The sequence below is a fragment of the Peromyscus eremicus genome, chromosome 5 (assembly GCF_949786415.1).
Source record: "Peromyscus eremicus chromosome 5, PerEre_H2_v1, whole genome shotgun sequence".
NCBI classification, from domain to species: Eukaryota; Metazoa; Chordata; class Mammalia; order Rodentia; family Cricetidae; genus Peromyscus; species Peromyscus eremicus.
Window position 1 is genome coordinate 67663329 of NC_081420.1, and position 20356 is coordinate 67683684.

General features: G+C 35.8%; 1 protein-coding gene across 1 annotated transcript in view; it reads left to right on the forward strand.

Moving 5' to 3' along the window:
- Window positions 1-20356, forward strand: part of Malrd1 (MAM and LDL receptor class A domain containing 1) — a 609872-nt gene that overhangs the window by 501500 nt on the left and 88016 nt on the right. Inside the window, exon 35 of the mRNA XM_059263620.1 lies at window positions 7590-7656. Within this exon, the coding sequence (XP_059119603.1) occupies window positions 7590-7656 (67 nt within the window). The remainder of the gene's footprint in view (window positions 1-7589; window positions 7657-20356) is intronic.

Here is a 20356-nt window from a genome sequence, read left to right on the forward strand (position 1 = left end):
GGCATGGCATGGCGGTTGAACATAATTCTTGCATTGAGGAGGTGGAATCAAGGTGATCACTGGGACTTGAATCAGTAAATACCTGGTTTCATTGAGATCCTAGCTGAAAAAAGTAAGTTGGAGAGAGAAAAAAGGAGACACACAACATCAATATGTGGCCTCTACACACACATGTATGCATCTACCCGTACACACACGAACATACAATAAAACACCACTCATACAGAACAACACAAAGAAAAAATGTAGAATTTTAATGCAACATAATTTGTAGTCCTTAGTATTTAATAATCTATGAAAATTGGTTTTGTTTTACAATAAGGAAAGCCTACAATATAATGTTAGTATCTTTATGAAACTGCATACTTTTTTTACTTTTTGATGAGAGTATTACATAATTTAATGATACATTTTTCCATAAGTATATTAAATCTTAGGTTGCTTTTGAAACATTCTTTATTTTTCTGTCCTTGGAGCATTCATACAGCATAAGAGCTGATAACATACAGCGGTTGTCCTGTGTGTATAATAATGGCTCTAAAAATTCCTATGATGTATTATATAAAATCCAATGGTATAGGCCATTGTTATCTTCTCTCCTGAGTAATCGAATTTTTATTTTGTACAGGGGATTTGTAAGGTAATAGAGAGCTAGAGGCAATATAATTCTGTTAAAACTAAAAGATAATATAAATCAGCAATGAAAGTTATATTTGATCATATTTCTTAATAAGTTGCAAATATTTTTTGTCAAATGTAGGTAAGAATATATTTTATATCTTTAAAGATACTCATGGAATTATGAAATATGTGACACAAGCATGAACCAATTGTAGTTCACAAAAGGCTCATTTATCACTTCTGATTTTGTTGATTATAAAAAGGAAAGTCATGAGATCTAGTCCCAATTACAAATATATATATTCCCATATATAAAATATACAAGGATAATCTACACAAGCATTGTTATTTCCCTTTATTCCTTTACTGAGCATCTTAGACTCCAAAGATAAGTGGCCTCAAAGGAAGACCTGTTACTCCTTTGAAAGACAGTGAGAAGGAAGCTGGTGGTAGAGACATATGGAGACTCAAGGTTCATCACTCAGGAGCTGGGAGTAAGAAGATTGTGTGTTAGAGTCCATCCTGAGCTACACAGTGAGACTTGGTAATAAAAAACAAATAAAGAGATTAATAATGTGATAATAATACAGTTCTGTCCTTTGAAACTCTTAACACTTTGCTTATGTCTATGTGAAGGTGAGATTTTCTTCAGGACATCCTTGAATAAGCACAAATCAAACTATGCTATGATTTTTTGCCTGCTCTGACATGAAATAAGGTCAGGGAAACAGAAGACTTGCCACTCAGGCGGTGTGATAGATACCCTGTTTATTTCAGTCAAGTACCCATCAGTTACCGTCCACTCACAAAGTGCAGGTCACATTGACATAGCTACTGGGTTAGAGTGACACAAACAGCTAGTGAAGCCATTGTCACAAATGAAATCCATATTTTGCTTTCTCTATTTGCATTTTGTATACTTTGGGCTCTTCTATCAAATACACACATAAAGTTAATACTTGTGTTTTGAAGAAAGCCTTTAAGATAGATCTATGGTACAGATTTGGCAATATACACCACACATTTCTGCTTTTCCAAACATCAGCTGCTATTAAGGTCAGCTTTACATAGGTTTGGGGGAGCTCTATCCATCGGGTCTAGTACTCCCCATAGTGGCCTTGCAGCAGATGGTGAGCGTCTGGCTTTACATGTCTCAGGGTTTAAGTTGGTCATTAAGAACATTAAACTCAGGCACAGTGAGAGTGTTTCAATGAATTTTGTCTGTCCCAAAATCACATCAGAAGGCCATGGTATTTTCAGGTTTTGATTGCTGATGCAACAGAAAAACAAATCAAGATTCCTCCAGCTGAAATTATACTAGAAGTGATTTTTCTAATTATGTACAGTGGTAGTAGTTTGTGCTAAAGTAATACTATAATTATGGTGATATTCTACTGCAAAGAGAATTAGAAAATTACATCAAAATATAAACTTGTAGGATGAGACATCAAAATACACAATATCATATGTAATGGATGATGATGATATAACTTCATAAAGTTTCAGATGGTTTTAAACAAAACCAAAGCACTAACAATTCCCAGCAAGGATCTTGAGCCACTGCAAGTCTCTGAGACACAGTAATCTCTCCTTTCTATACTCCTTGAAGTATGTCTTCAAGATATAGAAAACAGAGGATCCAGAGACAAGTACAGTGTTTCATGAAAGTATGAGAATCTGAGTTCAGATCCACAGTACCAGTATAAAAATAAATCCAGGCATTGGGGTGCATGCTTATAATTCCAGTGCTGGGAAACATAGACAGACGTTTATCTGGGTCTAACTGACCAGATTTCTTAGCAGATTATGGTGAGACCTAGGTACTTGTGAACTATCTCATCTTAAAAGCAAAATGGATGGATGGTGCCTCCTGAGAAACACAAGGCTGTTATATGGCTTCTTCAAAGTCATACACACATAAACAAGCACCTGCATTTGTATGTATAAGAAAAAGTATCTGTCATTGGTGTTTTGCATGCTGCATAAGTTCTAGGATCCAAACATGTCTTTAAACCACACACATATTGTACATACATTTCTGATCTTCAGAGTACATAGATATCACATATTGAAGCTGAACTAAATAAGAAAATATTTGAGATTTTTAGACAAGCAGCTCTTTGAGTTAGATGACCAAGATTTAGTTATAGTTTACATGTTTCTTTACTAATAACTAAAATAAATTTGGCTAATCCCATGAAGCTTCCATTTCCACAAAATGTTCTGGGGGCCCAGAAAAGCAATATATGCCAAACTGTTTAGATTGTATTTGTCTCACAGCAGGCCTTCAGATACCAGTGATAGTGATTATAACAATAGGAGAAGGGATGAGGAGAAGCTGGAAATGTAGAGTGGTGGAAATTAGTTTAGTTCCCTGGCCATTCACAAACCTCCTCTAATAAATACAGAGATGAGTAAGAACAATTATTTAATTCCTTATATGTACAACTCACTAGTGTAAAAATGATAGAATTATACTTTTATCTTTCCAACTCTCATATTTCTATCTGTATTTATATCTATATCTATCTCTCTACAGATAGATGATATGTAGGTAGATAGATGATAGATAAATGGATAAATGATAGATAGACAGACAGATAGATGATAGATATTATAAATGAAAAATATACACTTGAAGTCCCAAATTCACAGAGGTCATAAGTACCTGATCCCAGGTAGCACAGAGCTAAAATCAGAGTTTTTGTAGCTATCCATTGTAGATGAAAGCTTTTCAGTGTCCCACCTACCAGTTCTCAGTCCCACAGCCGCTTGTAAATAATCATTCAGAGGCTTAATATTAATTACAAACTGTTTGGTCTATGGCCCAGGCTTACTGCTAACTAGCTCATTTATCTTAAATTAACCCATTTCTATTTATCTATGTTTTGCCACATAGCCATGGTGTTACCAGTCTGCTGGCATATTGCTACTTGGGCAGGAGGCTGGCATCTGCACTGACTCTGCCATTCTTCTTTCTGTATCTCTCTTGTATTTCCTGCCTGGCTCTTATTCTTCCTTACCATAGGCCAAAACAACTTCTTTATTAACCAACAGTAGCAACATATTCACAGTGTACAGAAAGACCATCCCACAGCAATCCATCTTTCCAGAAAAATTCCATACAGCAAATAACAGATTCCAACCTCTATTTTATTCAGAGAAAAAATAGGTACCTAGTTACATATTTAAGGGTAAAGGTTATATCTGTGCTTGTGTGTGTGCCTTTCTTTGTCCAAAGTAATACACCAAAACAGGATTAAATGTAAATTCTCCCACAAATGTTGTATACATGAATTGTGTTGGCCTGCAGACACAGGATCACAATAACCAAGGCCAGAGGGTTAGGGTAGTGAGAGGTCACTGTGTCCAAAGAACAAGGGCCTTGTGCTCACTGTAATGTACTCTGATGGATTCTTCCATTATGTACTAGAAATAATGGGCTTCTTCATTCTTAACAAGTCATATCTGTCCCCTTTCTCATTTAATTTAGTGTTCAAAATTGCTCTGAGAAGATTAAAAATGGAAATAGTCTGTATTTCAATTTCGTGATCTGAGATGAATTTGTAAAACCTTCACAGAAAAAAAACATCTGCAGCTCTCTGAAAACACCAGCATTGAGGCTAGGGAAGTAGCTCAGTCTATAAAGTGCTTGCTGTGAAAGCTCATGGAGAAGAGATGGATACACAGAAACCACACAAAAATAAATAAATAAAATACAAAATACCTGGCATGTTGATACCTTCTAATCTAAGTCCTGTGGAGGCAGAAACAAGTGGGTGCCTAGTTGGTAAGTTGAAGGCTATTTAGAGACACTGTCTCAAACAGAGTTAAACAATAAACAACAATGGAGCCATTGAAGAGGATACTTGTGGAAGAACACCTGACCTTATCCTTTGGCCTCCACGTGCATCTTTCTCTAGTCAGCACCCATGTTATTTCCCCAGCACTCCATTGGCTACCACAAGGAAACATGTACCAAGGTTCCTATAGTGTCATGTTGATATGCAAGGCTGTCTTATTCATTGTGATCACAGTGAATGTTAGTGACTCTAGAAGGAAGTGGGCAATGGTTGTCCTGTGGATCATGATGTGATGCCTGAGAGCATCACACTTGGATGTTGTTTTTGTTGTTGTTCTTGTTTGTTTTGGTTTTGGTTTGGTTTGGTTGGTTGGTTGGTTTTACTTTTTGCAAAAGTACAAAATCATTACTTGAGAAAGACTAAAGCTGTACTTAGGAGAAATAGGTAGTGTAGTCAGAAGATTTCTCTGGTCCCTCCCAGCCCTGTGGTCCCTCAGTCCCTTATAAAATAATCACTCAGAGGCTTAATATTATTTACAAACTATATGGTCTATAGCAGGCCTCTTGCTAGCTACCTCTTACATCTTAAATTAACCTATTTCTATTCATCTATGTTTTGCCACATGTTCTGTGGCTTATCGGTCTCCTGGCATGTTGTTCCTTGGTGGGCAGACTCTACCTTTCTCCTTCCTATCTCTCTCCTTTCCTGCCTGCCTCTAAGCTGCCTTGCCATAGACCAAAGCAGCTTATTTATTAACCAATGGGAACATATATTCACAGCATACAGAAAGACATCCCCCAGCAAAGGAGAAAATGATTGTGTCTATTTGTGTCCTGTTGATTATTGGGTTCCTTTTCTCAGAGCATCTGCTTTCTTGTTTCTGAAGGAAATTTCAAATATGGTCTGTTCAAGGAGGCACATCACTATAAGGAAAGATGGCTTTTTACTCTCCTTGACAATTCTATAGCCTCTATTTAGTTAAATAAGACCAAGGGAGGCCAAAATGGGAAGACACTACTAGAAAAGCAAATTGTTGAAATATTTGGAAACCCAAAATAACACTTGATACTAGATAGTAAACACATGGTATTTTCAGGTATTTACCCTTCCCCCATCCCACACAAACACTTTCTCCTTCCCTAATGCTTTTGGAATGTTCTGTGACAAGTAAAAGTTTATTCCCTCCCTCTCCTCATTAAGTTTGGATAGGTCCTATTGGTATGCTTTCTTGGCATCTATATCAATGACCATAAAGCAAGCTTCAAATTTGTGTCTCTAAGCCATATTTCATATGGGTCAGAGCTGCAGATTTCAGTGCCGTAGAGAATCATGGAGTGCATCCCTTTGCATGTCCATTAACCAGATCAAGGTAGCATCATCTCTCCTTGTCTAATTTTCCTTCCTCATCAGTCATTCAACTATGTGAATGGAACCACCAGCTTGCCAGGGGCCCAGCCAGAAACTGGAACATCATTCTCTACTCTTCTGAATAATCATGAAACTACTTCAACTTCTGAATCTTAATTGCTAATAAATTCGTACAGTTCTCACCCCTCTGTCCCAACCCTAGTCTTTAGGGAGCAGCTACTTCTTTGCAGATTATTACAAAGGACTCTTAACTGGGTCAGCTTTATTCTTGATCTGCCTCTTTACTGGATAGACTGCAGCCAATGTTTTCTTTCTAAGCAAAAAGGTGCCAGGTCCCTTCTTAAAGGCCTAGCTTCCATACATCTATATGCTTTGAACTCCTGTACATTCGACCCTCAAATTATCACAAATCCAACCAGGATAAACTCCCCAGCCCCATTCTTCAAACACACTGAATTCATTTTTACAAGACTAGTGGTCTCTATACTTACCTTCACACAAGTGTGTGATTGCCAATATAAGTGGGTCCTGAGTGAAATGCACAGAACATGCCCTGATTTAACTAAGGTCCCATCCTTGTTACTCCTGTCAATTTTCTGTACCCATCTAAGATGCTGTAGTGTTTTGTACAGTGTTTTGATGTCTCACTTACTCTTTTGCCCCCTCTGTAAGCCTGAAACATCAAAGACAGCAGGCTCCATACCTGCATGTCTTTATGAAGTCATCATGAGGTGTTCTCAAACATCCTCAGCACAACCTAAAGAGGGTTCTGTTTTAACTCTCTTTAGTAGAGAGGAAACACGCAGAGAATTTAACAGCCTTCCCCAATATCACACAGCTACTTAGTTGAGCTGAGATTCTAACTCAGGCAACTGACTCCAGTAACAAAGACCTCAGCAAGTATGTTAAGTTGCCAGTATCATTACTGACTACATTCTCAGGGCCTAGCTCAATGTCAGGCATTTAATAGTTGGCCAGGATAAACATTGTATTATTGTATTGAAACTTAAAAGTGATAGAGGTTTTCATTAAGTATTACAGCTACAATAGCCCAGCAGGGGAGAATGGTATCCTGAGAGAATGGCTGTGTTAAAAGAAAGCTGGGAGGAGCAAGCTTGAAACTTTGGGGAACAGGAACACTGGCCACCCTTGGTGCATCAAGGAGACAGGGTCAATCCATGCACCATGGAGAGCTAAAGCACAAAGTGCTTCTGCAGTAGAAAGTATGGGAAAAATATATGAGTTGTTTTGAAATATTTAACCTGTAAGCAGACCATCTTTGGAAATTCTAGAGGTGAACGAGGGAGTGACACCTGCAATGTAGTGCCTGGGTAAGTGGGACAAAATGGACTGTGTCAGTATCTCTCATAGACACAAAGGCAGACTACAGGCATGCGCAGAAATGCAAGACCACCTGTGCAGAACATTAATCACCCATCATTCCGTGGCTTCTGTGGCATGTAAGAAATGTTTCAGTAAACACAAACTTATAGTATGGTCAAAAACATGTCCTGCAGACATCTAAGAAATAAATAGATTGTGCCTAATCTAGGGGGGAAACATCTTCTCTTTCAATAAGTCACTCGGACACACAAAGGGCAAGAAGTATCTAGGCCACCAGGGACCACTGGTCAAATTGGGAGTGAGAGATGTGCACAGGAGGCAATTTTTGCTTTTAGTAACTAAGAAGCCAGTTATCCTCAGATATAGTTTAATGCAATAACTAATTTGAGTACATACCTTTTCCTTGTAAAAATGTTATAATCGACTGTGGCCTTTGTGATGTTTCTTTTTCAGAGTGTCCAATACATTATTGCAGAAATGGTGGCATTTGTGTGGTAGAGAATATTGGTCCCATGTGTAGGTAAGAACATTACTTAATTGTTTTTAACATTTAAGTCAGCTAACTTACTTATCAATCTTGAGGCTTGAGATAATAGAACCATAAACCAATATATGATTAGCCAGATGAAAATAGTGGATTATGAAACTAATATACAACTTTCTACATGTGTAAGTTTTAAAAAGTGACTATATTTCAAAAAATATTGGATGCTTGATACAATTTTGCATATTTTTTGACATTTTCTAGCATGTGGGGTGTAGCATTTCAAAATTTGTTATTACCTGCTTGTGATGTTTATATGATTTTCAAAAGATTTTTGTGTTTTTGAGTTTCATTCTGTAGCCCAGGGTGATCTTCAACTTGCTGTGCTCTACTCCCCTGCCTTAGCCTCCAAGGGCTAGGTTTATTGGTGTGAGCTACCACACTTGGCTCAGAGGATGTTTTCCTGATACAGTTCTCTGATTTCATTTGTAGCTAGTGTCTGCAATTCCATTCTTTATTTTTTATTTCAAATCCCATACTTCTCTTTCATAATAATAAAGGGTAGAATTAATTCATAAATAAGGCCATCTTCTGACTTGTCAATGAGTGTTTCTGAGAAGATTAAAGGTAAGATAAGAGTCCATTTGCATACTCAGAGCAAAAATAAACAAAAACAGGCCTTGTGAGTTCTTTTGGGAATTACTCATATTGCATATCAAAGTTTCTTGATTTTTTTAACTTAGCCTGTAGGGAATTGTGCAAAAAGTTTCATAATCTCCAAAGGAAATGATGCATATTGCATTATATTTGTGTTTATGACTTTTTAATTTAGCACAGCACTGTATATATTACTTTGCTTATTGCAAAATCTTTTGAAGGTTGATATTCAAATTATAATGAAACACAAATATCTAGAAAACACTCATTAATATCTATTTAAATTCTTAAAGTCTTTTGAGTTGGTACTCCTATCTTAGAATACGTAGTTTGTTTCTGTCTGCTGGAGAAGATTAGGGGGCCCTACCCTTCATTTTTGACCTACTAGCTGCTGAGGGATTCTAGAGGCAGGGTAGTCACTGTTTTTACTGGTGTATGCATTAGTGATCCCACCAGGCTCCAGTGGGTAGTTTCAAACTTATGGTAACACAGACGACCCTCATTAAACTCACTAAGCTTCTAGATAACAACAAGAACAACAACAAAAGTCATGAATGTAGGGGGAGAGAGAGAGAGAGAGAGAGAGAGAGAGAGAGAGAGAGAGAGAGAGGGAGAGAGAGAGAGAGCACATGCACATGTGTGCTGGGGGTGGGGTAACAGAATGGGAGGGAGATTAGTGGAGTGATTATCATCAAGATGTGCATTATACATGTATGAAATTTTCAAAGAACAAATTCAATAAAAGCTTTAAAAACAAACAAATACAAATAATACAATCCTCCAGGCAATGAGATAGCTCAAAGAGTAAAGGCACTTTACAGCCAGGACTAAGAACCTGAGTTCACACCTGAACCCTGGGACCTACATGGTGAAAGGAGATAACTGATTCTCTGAAGTGGTCCTCTGACCTCCACAGGCATGCAGCAGCATACGTGAGCCCACTCAGAGGCTTGTGCACACATACACACACAGAGAGAAAAAGAGAGAAAGAGAGAGAGAATGTGTATGTGTCTCTGTGTGTGTGTGTGTGTGTCTGTGTGTGTGATCTTAACATTGATAAAACTGAATTTCAAGTGAGTTTCTTAAAGTTTTTTTTTGCTTAAATTCATTATGTAATTGATTTCACATCTCAGGATTATATTTTTTCTCATATTATTTAGCATGGAAGTTTATCATAAACAATTATTTGATCCAGAGATGGGATGCATGTTATTAATTGCTAAGATCTCCCCAAAGGAACTGAGAAAGCTGCCATATGATGTTTATTAGACATCAGCTAAGTGGATGATGCTATTTAATGTCAACTGTTTACAGTAAGGCTGTTTGTCGTGTTGTCCGCTTCAACCCCATCGAGCTGGAAAGCTCCCGGGCTTTAGATAGTCTCAGCTGAGCAAGCAAGAGCTTTGCACTCTTGGCAACCTTCTCAAGTACTTAAATAAACTTTAGCAATTGAAATCCAGATGGAGAAGAACTAAATTTATTTCTCTCAAATGCAAAGCTCAAAGGTGGGGGACAAGATATGACAGAGGACAGAGAGGCAGATGGGATTTCAGGGAGGAAATAGGTAGAGCAAAGTGTAAATGTACTACTGCCAAGGAGGTCCAAAGAGTATATTAACACATTGTTTGTAAATCAAGTACTGTTTCAAAGAAAGTAACTTCAATAACAATGATTATATTTTTGGTTGTGAGTCTAGCCTTTAACAGCTGAGCCATCTCTCCAGCCCAAACCATATCTCGAAAAAAACAAATAATAATAATAATAATAATAATAATAATAATAATAATAATGATTATGAGCAATTGCTTATAATGGTTCCAGATGGTTATAGAAACATAATGGGTAAAAAACAAAGCTAGGAATTGGCATCTAATGAAATGCTTAGTGGGAAGAAACCAGAAATAATACATTCAAATCTGTCAGCAATTATTATAAATATAAATACTACAGTCAACTAAAACACTAACTATGTTAAATTGGGAGATGCATACATAATATACACTTATACCAATAAAGAATGATACATATATACTATATATGTATATATAAATATAATATATAATTTTATCTAACTTATATTTTAAATAAGAAACATGCCAAGAAGAAAACTGAAAAATCAGGGGAAACGGTTGGGCAAAAGGAAATGAAGACAATTGGCATAATCTTATATATATGAAAACAAATAGCCAAATTATATTGTAAACATATTTTAATGAGAACATACAGTGAAATTAAAATTAATACTCTAAAATGCTAAAACAGGCAAAAGTTCTTATGTATCAAACACTATAAGAACCAAATATAGAAGGCAAAAATCTCAATTCTGAAAGGAAAAACAAAAAACTCTACACACACAGCAAATCCATTCATGCAATTTTACATTTTCATTGTTTTGTCATAACAGCAAAGACCCATGGATAGTGTGACCAAAGTAATCACTTACTTGACTAAATAGGAAAGTTTAATAAAATGCTAGAAGTTATTTCTTAACCTATTTATGTCTTTTTTAAAATAAAATATCATCAATGGAAAAAAAAAAAGAGAAATAGCCTTTGGGCATTATAAGTATCATTCCTAGATAATCCTGCACTAAATGTCTATCTTACAACTTACATAAAAAGAGCCAGGGAGATCAGTGGGTAAAGAGTTTCATGTATCCTGACCACCTGAGTCCAGTCCCAGGAAGGAGAGATAATCCACACCATCCATGCCATAAGATTGTCTGATCTCCACACCTCCAAATGCACTACACACCCACATACACCCTACCCACCTACACACACACACACACACATACACACACACACACACACACACACACACACACACACACACACACACAAACTAGACTTCCTAAAAATGAAAGAGAACATAGTAAGTTCTCCTTTGTCATCTTTAAAATTGGCAATGTTTGAGGGTAGATCATATTTTCTTATGGATGATAAAGATCATAATTTTGATTATCTTTCCATTATAGGCACACAACACTTGATGTGGCAACAAATATTTGAATAATGTACTAACCAAAGAATAAATGAAGCAATGAATGAATGAATGAATTGCATTTATGCAAATGAGCTATCTGCAATTTTACGGAAAATATCATTTTGCTAAAGTATGTTCTTAAATGTACTAAGATATAAATTCATTATGTCATCATAAGGCCAATTAGCAGTCACAAATGAATGACTAGGGAATTTCCAAGTCAGTAGAAACAACATACTGAGAAGCACATGATGTGTTTATTATGTGATCAGAAATTAGGACTTTCTTACAATGACAGAAGAGGGTGCTCTTAAACTAGGAATATCTTTCTGACTCAGCTGCCTGACCTTGCCACATGAGAACACAAATTTTATTTATAAAGCCACTGTTTAAAAAACTCAGTTTATGAACACTTTCCCTTTCCTTCTTTTACCCTTATTTTACTGAAAAAAGTGGGGGGATAAAATAAAAATAAATAACTCTAATTCCAAAGAGAATAAGTACTTTTAAACATTTGGGATTGTTTAAACATAATCCTGTACAACACTTTAAGGCATTCAAAGTCTGTGTATAAAAATAGACAACAAAATACTAAGAATCAACTGATATAAAACAAAATTCCTTGAATTAATTCAATTGTTAGAAATTTGGAAAAAATAAATTAAAAAAGAGAAATAAAAATGATCAGTTCTCAAGTGAGTATAGATTTTAAATGCAAAAATATTATGACTGCTTGGGAAAGGTGAGAAAATAATCAGGAGCAACTGAGATAAAGTGAAAAAAAAAAGAAAAGAGTCAGAGGAAGTAACAGAGGTGGAAGATAACATTTGCGTCCTTGAAGTCCTTGCTGAGGAAGCAGAACATGCAGAACTAATGTCTAAAAATGGAGTCGCTAGCCTTTGTAGCAAGACTGAAAGCCATGGGGCCAGGAGCTGTTGGTGGAAGTGCACGTCTTGGCTAGAGAACCAAGAGCTCTAATAGCAAGAGCTGGTGAAGATGGCACTCTCAAGAAGAGAGGGACATATTTTCCTCCAGTGTTTTTTTCCTTCTCTTCAGGCCTTTAGTAGCTCTGATGATGCCAAGCTCCCATGATAAGGATAGGTCTTTGTTACTCAGTCCACTGATCCAAAACACTCTTGTAGATACAGCCAGTTTGTTTTTTTTTAAGCCAGTTATCTGAGCATCCTTCAACTCTGTGTATTAGTGTCAGTTTGAAGTCCATTGTTGCCCATGATAACTAAAAAATAATATTTAAAAATGTTACACATTCATTTACATGTTAATGAAACAATTCCATTCCTAGAATTTTTTCTATTGATGAATGAGAATAACATTGCCCAATGGACTATTCATTACAGATTTATAATAACTTATAAATATTGGAAATTACATAGCTGCCTGCCTAGAGCAAAGCTATTTCATAAGCTATCACACATACCCACTAGAGTACAATGAGAATGGGGAGTTGTTGAAGATAACCTACTGGGCCAGGTATAGGAAAGATTTCACCCAAGGAAAGTTAAAGAAAAAAGAACAAATTGACTAATAGTCACAAAAATTATTATGCAGCCATTTTTTTCCTTTTTAAAATAATGAAAATAATAATCTAGAGACTATATTGTGAATAATTACATATAAGTATCACTTAAGTGTTTTGATATGCCTGTGGAGTTATGATATAAATGTAATATAAGTCTATAAGATCTATAAATTTCGTATCTAATACGAAAATTAAAAAGTTGAAACGGTGACAGGACTGGAAAAATGTCTCAGCTGTTAAGAGTGCTTGCTGCTCTTCCAGTGGACCTAGGTTGGATTCCCAGCATTCATATACACATGGTATATAGACATGCATACAGATAAAACACTCATATGCATAAATTAAAAATAAGTCTTTAAAAGGGATGAAATGGTGCACTTAGTAATTTTCCCTGAGACAAAACCCAAATGTCACTATTATTCAAGTCTAGGTCTTTGAAGCAGAATCTATGCTTGTATGGCTTTAACTGTATGGTACCTTGCCACATTGGAGTTTGACTCTGTGACTTCTGATTCTAGAACTGCAAGGTCCCATGAGTGCAGATTTTCATCAAATGTCTAAAGTCAGCTAAGATTTATTTTCTTTCAGTTGTCTGCTTGAGCACAGTGTACCTTCTTACCTGTAGGCTTTCATGTCACTTTATTAGCTAAGAACATTCTGAAGATTGTTGTATCTACATGGTGGCTGTGTTTGTGTATGTGTGTGTGTGTGTGTGTGTGTGTGTGTGTGTGTGTGTAGATCCACAGTTTGTGAATTGTTTATCTACTATTGCCTTAATTATCTCCATAGCAACAAACAGTATTTCTTTACAAGGTGCCATATAGAACAAGTTAACAAAATGTAAGACCTTTGCCTCTTGTTATTTTCAGTGTACAAGTACTTAAAGACTAAAGTATGTAACCATAGCTATATGAAAGTATTACAAATGAAAATGATTGTACTTTCCAAAGGTCAGTTTGAAGAAGCCAACATTTAGACATTTTTAAGTAAGTTTGAAGGCCATGTAGTGGAACTTTTTTCAAATCCAATAAATGGAAGAAATAGCTTCATAGAGAAATAAAAATTAACAAGATGAGCCCAAATAGGAATAGAAGTTTATTATGTTTATTGATACAGTAGAATTTAAGTCAAAGGTATCCTTCTCTCTCAAATTACTTATATTTTTAATATCAAAAATTTGGAAAATATCATGACTATCATTAAAAATGTATTGTATTACTGAAAGGTAATGAAAATGTTATCCCCATAAATGGGATAATCATGTTAGGTAATGTACATGTTAAATAGCTGGATTTAGTCATTCTACAATGTATATATACATAAAAATATAGTGTTCAATAAATACATACAAGTTAATCTTTCAACTAATATTTTATTGAAAACTTTTTTCTGAAAAACCATAATGAAGGAATAGCTTTCAGGCATTTAGATTATTATATTACTCAAGAGATTTTACCCAAAGAGGCAAGCCATAAAGACATAGATGCTAACTATATTGACAAAAAAAAAAACAAACAAATACTTTGCAGATATTGACAGCCTAGACAAATTAATTAGAATGAGTAAAGAGTTTGGCATGGTAGCTAGATACAAGATAAATATACAAGACTGGGCTGGCTTTTTAAACATAATAGCAATGATTGAACAAGGAAACTGTCAGTCTACTTAGAAACAGGAGCAATATCACATATTTACTATTTGCAAGGCTGATAAATAACAGCATAATTAACCAAAAAAGCTGAAACATGCAAAGAGACGAACTTCAAAGATGACTTCAAAGAAAGATGGGGGAAACATATGCAAACCACTCTCTAATTCTCTCAGTGTTCAGTTCCCTATGACAGTGAGCTAAAGAAAATCAACTAACTTGTCTTGCTAATCAATCCAATTAGCATGCTGTGTCTGCATTCAATTTTTAAAACAAATAAAGGGATTTAAAGGCTCACTTGGAAACATAAGCATAAAGCTAAAAGCCATAATTGAGTTAGGAAAGACTCCAAAGCCAGAACATTACATTAAATACTAGAAAGCTGAAAAGAAATAGACAAAAAAATTATTGGAACAAAATAATCTATTTATATAGGTAATGCAATTGCATGAAATTAGCATGAGAAGTAAAATTCTAAGTTAATATAAATGAGTAGGTTGAACTATCCATTCACTAGTATTAGAACAAATAGTTAGCCAACTATGATTTATTTTTTAAATTTATATACAAGCATTACTTATAATTATTTCTGACACCATACACAAGAATTACTTTAAAACTTTTTAAAGGTATAAAGAGGGAAGCAAAATTCTTAGGGAAATAATGGAAGATTTTGTAAAATTTTAAGTTTGTCTTTTTCAAAGCAAACAAAAACAATTAGCAGCTGTAAGAATGTGTTGTCATGGAAAGCTCTTGAACAAAATTAAAACTGCAATACAGTGATAGACACCAGGAACAGAGTTTAAAAGCAAAAGTTACCAGCCAAGAAAAAAATAGATTACTCTCTCAAAACAAAAAAAAGATATAATAACTAGCCAATGATTATTCTCAAAAAAGAATATATAAATGGTTAATGTGTGTCTGAAAGCAGTTCAACAAGTAATAAAAAATGTTAGTAAATGAAACTACTGAATTGCTAGTTTTATGTGCTATTGAAATAACATATACAAACCCAGTGTATAGTGATAGCCACCATTAATCAAAATACATCCACACTAGCTTGTATATAAAGTGTGTGGGCATGCAACTTTGAAATATCCTTAAGAAACTGAATACACAGTAGGAAGCAAAACAGAATTGCCTGGAAAAACCAAGTGCTAACATCAATTTGAAAATTCAAGATAAAGTATATACTAACTCAAGAAACTCGATCTTGGAAATTAAAACAAACATGTTATTGAGATATATAAACACAACTCTGTTGATTGTCCTTATTAAGTCATAGGGCCCCACTGAAGACAGATGGAAGTGATCAATGTAGTATACTGAAATACTGTGTAACATTTTAAATGTAGAAAGCACAAATTTTGTCATAGAGAAGTTTCAATATTATTAGAGCAAATACAGAAATTCCAAATAGTAGATTTATTAAGGTCCTATTCCTTGAAGGAGAAAGTATATAAGTATGTACATATTGAACTATAATGAGTAGTTGGTGATCTCAAAAGAAATTTTCTGTAAAGAAGAGAGAGTCCACATTTTAATTTCTATAAATTTATTTTAACAGGCTCTGGATTTGTTACTTACAAAAGTGATTTTTCAAAATTTTACTTACAAAGAAGCAGAATCAGATGGACATGTCTATCCCTCATTTTTCTCCCTGTTGTCAGAGAGCATTACACACTTTCTACCCCAGGCCTGGCCAGCCAATCCAGGCCTGTTAGGAATGCTATTACCATTAAAGCAAGAGTCTGTTCTCAGCAAGCTCTTTGAGACTCCTCCATGCCTCACTCCAGAGCTGAGGTCTGATTTTTATCATATGTACCAATAGCCATGATCATAAAAAGCACAAGTAAGCTGGAGAGATGGCTCAGCAGTTGGCCTTCCATGTTCAGTTCCCAGCACCCACATGGCACTCATAACTGTCTGTAACTCCAGCTTCAGGGGATCTGACACCCTTACACCTATTCACACAAATAAAAATTTTTAAAAAGCTCAATTACCTAGTTTTCTTTTGCTGTGCCTTTCTTGAGTCTCACAGGGTGCTTATAGACTTAGTCTAGGCTCCAAAATTGCACTCAGGTTTCCCATGCAGGCTCAGTGAGCTTTCAAGCAGAAAGCTGAGTTGCTTTGGCAATTGGGTGTCTGCCTGTCTTGCGTGACCCATCACCTTTCAAGGAAAGCATTCTCCTAGGAAGGACATGACCCAGATTCCACTCACTGGTCATGGCTGACAGGGATTTTTAATCTAGATGTTTTTCAAGGTCTCTGCTAGGACCTGACTATTAAGTAGATATTTCTGTTTTCTGAGAAGAAAAGTAGTGGGTTATTTCTGGGACAGTATCTACTGCCAAACAACTTGCTTTAAAAGACAGAATAAGACAGCTGTCCATAGCAGAAAAATCAGAGTTCGCACAGCTCCTTCATCCATCTTCAGACAGCTGCATAGGGAATGCTTTATAACCAACACTATTCTTACCAGTTTTCTGCACATGAGCACAAGGAAGTTTTAATGGATGCATTTTATTGATAATGATATCTTTTCTTTCAGTGCTGTGTTGTGTGTAAGTTTGCATGTACATGTGTATAAATGTGTGTGTGTGCTTGTGCGTGTGCGTGCGTTCATGCGTGGGTGCATGTGTGTGTGTGTGTGTGTGTGTGTGTGTGTGTGTGTGTGTGTGTATGTCCAAGCACTCTAGCCCATGGAACTGGGGAGAAATCCCCAGCAGAGACACTTAAGAGACCTGAATATCTAAGAGTCTGACAACGAGTTATTCCTCCATTTCAATTTCACAGTTTCCCAAAACAGGCTCCCTGGTGGCTGTGGGATGGCAGGCCATCCTGCTATGTCCTGATTCTACACAGCTTTTCTTCCTGATCAGCCAGCATGAGTTTAGCTATGTCACAGTGGAGTCCTTTGTGCAGTTGCTAGGTAGACGAGCTCAGCCTTATAGGAGAAAAACCTAGCAAATGGGTAAGATGTTTTGAACTTACCCTCTGACCAGTGAAATGTTGACAGGTTTGAGTAGTTCAATGCATTTTAGTTTTGAAACTCCTCTGGAATTCTTCTTAGCCCCTGAAAGTACTGGTCTGTGTTTGCCATTGCCCTAAATCTACCGTCCGCCTGCAACCCTGAGATGGAGGAGGGTCCCTGTGCATTCTTCAAGGAAAGACTTATTTTTCTGCTTTCCCCAGGAGAGTGAAGGAGGTAATGAAACTGGTGTACATTCCCGAGTTTAAGATGAAATAATGACTGTGATTAATAGTCAAAAATTTAAACTATGTTTATATGAACATACAACTTGGTATTAAGTTCCCACATGCATGTCTTGACTTTATCATCTGGAACACAGAGTTGAAGCACACAGTTGATCACTTCCTAGGAAGACTTGTCTTGACATCACCACTGTCCTGCAGTTCTGAGGACAGCCATGGCATGCTTTCTGACTGTACTTGGGGAAATCGAATTTTACAGTAACAACAGCTTCCTCATAAAACACCATTTGGTAGATAAAATTAAGAAACACCTTTTTTATTCTAGTGTCAGAATGAGAATTTGTTTAGCTCAAATAAAGACTCCAGTAATTGAAAAGAAGGCTTTACCTACGTTGTGCTTTTCCATTTGTTGGAATTTAAAATGATATGTTAAGAACTTTTCCCTATAGCCACGTAAATTGTAATAATGATATTTTGCTGTTGTTTATGTATTTAGCTGTGCTGAATAAATATAAGTTATAGATATAAAAAAGGAGATGTGTTGATAAATGGGAGGAATATATTACTTTTGCCTTTCATAATTCACTGGAAAAAAATCACCCTAGTACACACACACACACACACACACACACACACTTTATTTTATGAAAAATAACACAATGTGTGCATCTTAGTCTTGCTGATGTAATGATATACAGGGAGGAAGATTGCACTTAGGGTTGGAATCTGCTTCAGCATTATTTAATAAACATATAATAGGGGTAGGCAGGGACCAGCATGATGAGGATATACCTAAAACACCTCAAATCACAAAGTTGTCAGGAAATGACTTGTTGAAAGAACTCTAAGAACAAAAAGAGATACTGAGGCTTCTAGGGACTGACAGCTGTAGAAAAGACAAGGGGAGGAGCTTGGCTAAGCAGCCTCTCACGAGCTGTGATTGGGATTCAAACCAGCTACTACTCTGGAGAACGTGCTGGAAGAAGAAGACAAGGCATCTTAAAGTTGATCTTGATAGAGGCAAACATGCAATGTGTTCCTCTGGCCTCTGTGCACATATGCACATACACACATATATGTATACACATAAACCATGTTTTATTCAGCTTTCTGTTTTTTGGGTGTTTGTGCATGTGGATGCATGTGTGCATGCCTGTGTGCATGTGTGTGTGTGTATGTGTGTGTATGTGTGTATGTGTGTATGTGTGTGTATGTGTGTGTGTGTGAGAGAGATGTGGGGGTCACATGTATCACAATACATACGTGAAGTTCAGCAGACAAGTCCCTAAGGTCTTCTCATTCTTTCTCCATCATTTGGATATTGGGAGTCAAACTTAAGTCATCAGACTTACACAACAAATACCTTCACCCACTAACTCTTCTTGCTGGCCCCAAAATCACTTTTCTAGTAAATGAATTGTGTTATTGGTTTTATACAGTTCAGCTATGTGCTTCTTAAATTGATAGATACAAAAAGTTTGAGAAAAGTTAAAGAAAATGATAAAAGCAAAACTAATCAAAACAAAGTCGATAAGAGTGTTGAACAATAGAAAGTAAGTCCAATTTCCTTTTAACAGAGCTGGGATAGGAAAGGACAATATAGAGATAAAAGTAGTTTCTAAAACAATTTCTCAAAAACTTAATATAAACATATAACCTCAAAATAAATATATATATAAATAAATATATATATATATATATATATAAATTGATCAAGTCATAGGGAAAATACATTTCCAAGATTTAGATAATAGTATCTAATTTAGGAGATATGTGTATATGTATGAATATATAAATATATGTGTATATATATAATCAGATATTACTGTATGACTTTCCCAATAAATTTAAAATGTTTCCAAGGTGTGGGGATTCATGCCTGGTATCCCAGCAGTTCTACGCTAGCTACAGTAGGATTGGAATTTTGAGGCTAGCAGAGCTACATGGTACACTGTCTCAAATAAATGGTGTAAAAAATGAAAGAATAAAATTAATAATTATCTAGAACATTTCAAAAACATGTTTTTAATTTAAATTGAATTATATCACTTTACCCCCTTCCTTTCTCTCCATCAGCACCTCCCAGGTACCCTCCCTCCAAACCTCCTACCCCCCTACTCTCAAATTTATAACCTCTTTTTCTTGTATAATTATTGAGAAACACACACATACATGCATGCACGCTCATGTGCATATGTGTGTGTGTGTGAATGCACAAATAATGACAAAATAAAAATAAATCAATCATCTTGGATGGATTAAATTGCTAACTACAATTTCTATCAAATGACTATTAAAACCTGATGGCCTTTTCTCCTTTATCATTTAATGTGAATTATGTATTTATACAACTGAGGAAAATATATACATTTATCTCATGAAATTGCAAAATAAACTCCTATATTGTTGGTGTTAAAAATACTTTACCGAGCTGGGTGGTGGTGGTGGTGGTGGTGGCGGCCTTTAATCCCAGCACTTGGGAGGCACAGCCAGGCAGATCTCCATGAGTTTGAGACCACCCTGGTCTACAGAGCAAGATCCAGGACAGGCACCAAAACTACACAGGAAAACCCTGTCTCAAAAAACCAAAAAAAAAAAAAGATGCTTTATCAATTTTTTATGAATTAAATCTTATTTTATACTAACCACTTCAGAAACAGAAAAGGAAATAGAGCAACCCATACCTTTTG